The sequence below is a fragment of the Chrysochloris asiatica genome, unplaced genomic scaffold, assembly GCF_000296735.1.
Source record: "Chrysochloris asiatica unplaced genomic scaffold, ChrAsi1.0 scaffold00088, whole genome shotgun sequence".
Classification (NCBI taxonomy): Eukaryota; Metazoa; Chordata; class Mammalia; order Afrosoricida; family Chrysochloridae; genus Chrysochloris; species Chrysochloris asiatica.
In genome coordinates, this window is record NW_006408606.1 from 11,696,637 (window position 1) to 11,702,023 (window position 5,387).

The following is a 5,387-nucleotide window of genomic DNA, read 5'->3' on the forward strand; positions in this document are numbered from 1 at the left end:
TGTTCTTGTGCATCTCCCTTCACTTCATATCAGCTGGACGCGTCACTCTCCACTCTAGTTCTCTGTGGTCATGTCCCTGTTCCTGGGCCCAGGAGTCCCCAGGTCTTGCCATACTGCTGGTCAACCAGGTCTCAACCCAGGTTCACAGGAGTCTATTGAACGTGGTCGGACTTAGCTCACAACTTCACTGCTGTGTTTTCCCCCTTATCAGTCCACTAGCATGGTCAACATTAAGACCATATGCCTGTTCCTGTATTCCCCTTGAGTCTCAAGTACTAATCCTTTTTCAATATAATTATTATTACTCAGGGTGAAAAGTTTGGACCATTTGCTGGAGAGAAGAGGATGCCTGAAGACTTGGATGAAAATATGGATTACAGGTTGATGTGGGAGGTGAGGATAAGACAGTTATTTAAAGTATTTCTCTCCATATTACTTAATGCATATATTGATTCCAGTCTACCATCTAAGCATTGAAACTGTTCCGTGTTTAAAATTGTTTCTTAAAGACAGATTGCTGAAAAATCTTGTGAGGTAATTCTTTTAAAACTTTAAAGTTTATAATTCATCATGGAAAAAAATTCCCATGTATAAGGTTATTTTGATTTCAAAATAAGTACGTCTTATACTGGATTTATGATTTGATATCTGAAAATAGAATTATACTTTTCCTGTAATGTTTATTTCCCAATGCAGCTCTAATTACATAGCAACAAATTGTGGATTACTATTGGAACAAAAATTTCATTTTAAAATGTAGCTTAACTTCAAAAATCTTAAAGTTCTTTATACTTAAAATACTATGTCACTATAGGCAGTCTTTTCCAACCTAAAGTTCCCCATGGCAAATGCATGTCATATACTGTGAGAATTTTCACTCTAGCCTATTCAGATTACATTCTTTATTGTTCTTTTCTTTTCATTTGAAAATGCAGTGCTAAAGGAAGGATGTGAGAAGGCTTAAATGTGAGATTGTTGGTGTAAAAACCTAGGAAAATATCCCAGACCAAAAATTGTGTTTGGTAGATTCTATAGGAAGATGAGAGCTGAGGTATGTGTAGGTGAAATTGTGGGAAATGAGAATCATGAAATCAGAAAGGTTCAGAATACTGGAAAAGAAAACCGTGCATAGGAAGTGTCTCTGAGTGTGCATTATTTGTAACAAGCAAAATACATTTATAAGTATCTCCAGTGTTACTAAAGGTACCCATGTGGCACTGTGAGTTAGGCATTTGACCTCTAATTGCATGGTTGGAGGCTCAAGCCCACCAGTTGCTTTGCAGGAGAAAGATGAGGCTATCTGCTCCTGTAAAGGCTTACATTCTCAGAAACCCTCTATGGGGCCTCTGAGTAGGAAAATCTGTACTGGGTTTCCATGAATTGGAACTGACTCCATGGCACATAACAACAAAGCAACAACTATTACTGTTTGGTACTTCAGTTCTATTAGTGTGTGAGAGCACTGTTGTTGTTAAGTACCCTTGAGTTAGTTCTGAGTCATGGTGACCCTATATAGGGTTTCTGAGGAGTTGCTGGTGGGTTTAAGCTACTACCTTGCAGGTTAAATCGACCTTGTGGTCTAGTGCTTATCCTGAAGCATCACACTAGGACTCCCAATGAGAGCATAGATATTTTGTATTGCTATGTGCAAATCTTCTGTTGCCTTTTAAATCATGATAAAATGTTCTTTTTAGTTTCTTATGTTGATTTTTGAGTCCTGGTGTGGCACTGTGGGTTAATGTGTTGGACTGCAAAATCAGTTTGAACCACAAGGTTAGTGGTTCCTTCTCCAGCGACTGGTCCCTCTTGACAATACGTCCAAAGTATGAGAGGTCAAGGTTGGACACCTTGGTCTCTACAGAGCACTTGGCTGCATTTTTTCCAAAATTCATCTATTGGTTCTTTTGGCAGCCCACAACACTTTCAATATTCTCCTCCAACGACCATATCTCAAAGGCATCAGTTTTCCTATGGTCTTCCTTATTCACTGTCCAGCTTTCACATGTATATGAGGTTATTGAAAACACCATGACTTGAGTCAGGCACACCTTAGTCCTCAAGCTGACATCTTTGCTCTTCCATATTTTAAAAAGGTCTTGTGTAGCAGATTTGCCTAATGCAATACGTCGTTTGATCTCTTAACTTCTGCTTCCATGAGTGTTGATAGTTGATCCAAGAAGAATGAAGTCCTTGACAACTTCAGTCTTTTCTCTGTTGATAATAATTTTGCTTATTGATCCAGTGGTGAGGATTTTTGTTTTCTTTACATTGAGATGTATTCCATACCGAAGGCTGTGCTCTTTGATCTTCATCAGTCAATGTTTTAAGTCCTCTTCACTTTCAGCAAGCAAGGTTGTATCATCTGCATATTGCAGGTTGTTAATGAGTCTTCCTCCACTCCTGAAGCCACGTTTTTCTTCATAGAACCCAGCTTCTTGGATTATTTCCTCAGCATATAGGTTGAATGAGTATGGTGAAAGAAAACAACCTTGTCACACACCTTTCTTAATTTGAAACCATTCAGTGTTCCCATGTTCTGTTCTAACAACTGTCTCTTAGTCGAGGTACAGATTCCTCATGAGCACAATTAAGTGTTCCAAAATATTCGTACTTCACAATGTTGTCCATAGCTTGTCATGATCCACACAGTCAAAAGCCTTTGCATAGTCAATAAAGCACAGGTAAGCATTGATGATTTCTGCATTCTGTTGGGTCACGTCTCTTTGGAATAGGCACAAATACGGATCTCTTCCAATCAGTCAGCCAGATAGTCGTCTTCCAAATTTCTTGGCATAGATGAGTGAGTCCCTCCTGTGTGGCCTCACTTTTTTGAAAGATTCCAATTTTTATTCCACCAATTCCTGGTGCCTTGTTCTTTGTCAATTCCTTCAGTGCACCTTGGACTTCTTCCTTCAGTATCATTGGCTCTTGATCATATGCTCCCTCTTGAAACAGTTGAACATGAACCATTTCCTTTTGGTACAGTAACTCTGTCTATTCCTTTCATCTTCTCTCGATTCTTTCTTCATCATGCAATAATTTTCCCAGAGAATCTTTCAGTAATGAACGTCGAGGCTGAAATGCTGAGTGTATTCTTCCTTTTTGGTTTTCTGATTCCAGATCTTTGCACATTTTGTTGTAATATTTGACTTTATCTTCTCGAGCTGATCTTTGAAATTTTCTGTTCAGCTCTTGGACCTCCTCATTTCTTCCATTTGCTTTGGCATCTCTATGCTAGAGAGCAAGTTTCAGTGTCTCTTCTGACATCTACTTTGACCTTTTCATTCTTTCTTGTCTTCCTAATGACTTTTTGCTGTCTTCATGCATGATGTTCTTGATGTCATCCCACAACTCTTCTGGTCTTTGGTCTTTAGTGTTTAATGTATCAAATGTGTTCTGCAGATGATCTCTAAATTCAGGTGGGATATATTCAAGGTTATATTTTGTCTCTCGTGGACTTGTTTTCATTTTCTTCAGCTTCAGTTTGAATTTGCATATGAGTAATTGATGGTCTGTACCACAGTCTGCCCCTAGCCTTGTTTTCACTGATGATATGGAGCTTTTCCATCGTCTCTTTCCACAGATGTAGTCAATTTGATTTCTATGTATTCCATCTGGTGAGGTCCATGTGTATAGTCATCTCTCATGCTGTCTGAAGAAGGTATTTAAATGAACAAATCATTGATTTTGCAGAATTTCATCAAGTAATCTCCAGCATCATCTCTATCACCAAGGCCATATTTTCCAGCTACTGATCCCTCCTCTTTGCTCCCAACCTTTGCATTCCAATCACCAGTAATGATCAATATATCTTGATTGCACATGTTTGATCAGCTTCAGATTGAAGAAGTTGGTAGAATTTTTCTATTTCATTCTCACTGGCTTTAGTGGTTGGTACATAAATTTGAATAATAGTGGTATTATCTTGTCCCTGAAGGTGCATGTATATTATCGTATCACAGACAGCATTGTACCTCATGACTGATCTGGATGTGTTCTTTCTGACAATGAATGAAACACCATTGCTCTGCAATTTGTCTTTCCCAGCATAGTAAACCATGTGTGTATCAGATTCAGAATGGTCAATACCAGTCCATTTCAGCTCAGTAATACCTAAGGTATCGATGTTTTTGTGTTCCATTTCATTTTTCACAATTTCCAATTTTCCTAGATTCATATTCGTGCATTTCATGTTTGGATTATTAATGGATGTTTACAGGTGTTTCTCTTCATTTTGAGTTGTACCTAGTCAGCAAATGAAGGTCTCGTGGGCTTTATTTTCTCCCACTGGCTTTACTCCATTCACATCCTCATGGTCAACTCTACTTTGAGGAGGCAGCTCTTCCCCAGTTGCATTTTGAGTGCTTTTTAACCTGAGGGTCTCATTTTCCGGCAACGTATCTGACAGTGTTTTTCTGCTAGTCATAAGGTTTTCAGTGACCGAACATTTGGAAGCAGTTCATCACTCTTTCTTTCTAGTCTGTCTTTGTCTGGAAGCTCATCTGAAACATGTCCATCATGGGTGACCCTGTGGGTATTTAAAATACCAGTGACATAACTTCCAGAATCACAGCAACTCACAAGCCATCACAGTACGACAAACTGACAGACGAGTGGTGGAAATTAGAGATAGATATCCAATGAAAAACTTATATATGTCAATTTTAAGAGCATCTGAGAGTGCAGTGTTGGCTAGCTATAAATTTTTTTTTTGGTTCTTGCACCCAGAAGAAAATTCTTTTTAGGTGCATAAATAGGAAAATAAATAATTTCAGTTTTGAATTTTTTTTTTTAGAAAATTATGTGGAAAAGTCTGTAAGTTAAAGATTATGCATTTTTTCCACAGATAACATAATTTAACAATAAAGAAGGTCAGTTGATTCATAATTAATTTTTTTTCAAATATTTTCCATTAGCTGTAGGTGATTGTGGTGCCTTAAATTCACTTGATATGGCTTTTGTATCCAAAGTCTTCTTAATTCACACCAAGTAATTGGGTTTGATCATAAAAATAAGACAGAAAGGATTTTAAGGCTGGGATATGTTAGTTTTGCCATGTAGCTATGTTTTAAAGCCATCTCAGAAGCAGACCATCATGAAGGAAGAGCATGGGTGGAGCATGAGAGAAGTCAAGAGGTGATGGCAACCAGAACCATCTGAGGTGGGACATTCCCGCTTGAAAGGAAATGCAGACTGACGAAGAATGGCCAGAGGAACAGAATATTCTTCCAGAAAGAAAGACAAGCAGAAAAAATAAAACAAAAAAGAAAAATGACAGTCTGTTTATTACAAGCACAAGCAAGTTGTTTGCCTGGGATCCTTCAAGACAAGTTGTCAAATCCTTCAAGATAATGCCCCCTCCAAGACTAAACTCAAAGGGAACACAC

At 38.2% G+C, this 5,387-nt stretch overlaps 1 protein-coding gene across 3 annotated transcripts in view; it reads left to right on the forward strand.

Annotated features, from left to right (window-relative positions):
• PRDM5 (PR domain containing 5) overlaps positions 1–5,387 on the forward strand; it is a 371,490-nt gene that overhangs the window by 40,133 nt on the left and 325,970 nt on the right. For all 3 annotated transcript variants that reach the window (XM_006866280.1, XM_006866281.1, XM_006866282.1), the window contains exon 2: positions 310–393. In XM_006866280.1, the coding sequence (XP_006866342.1) occupies positions 310–393 (84 nt within the window). The remainder of the gene's footprint in view (positions 1–309; positions 394–5,387) is intronic.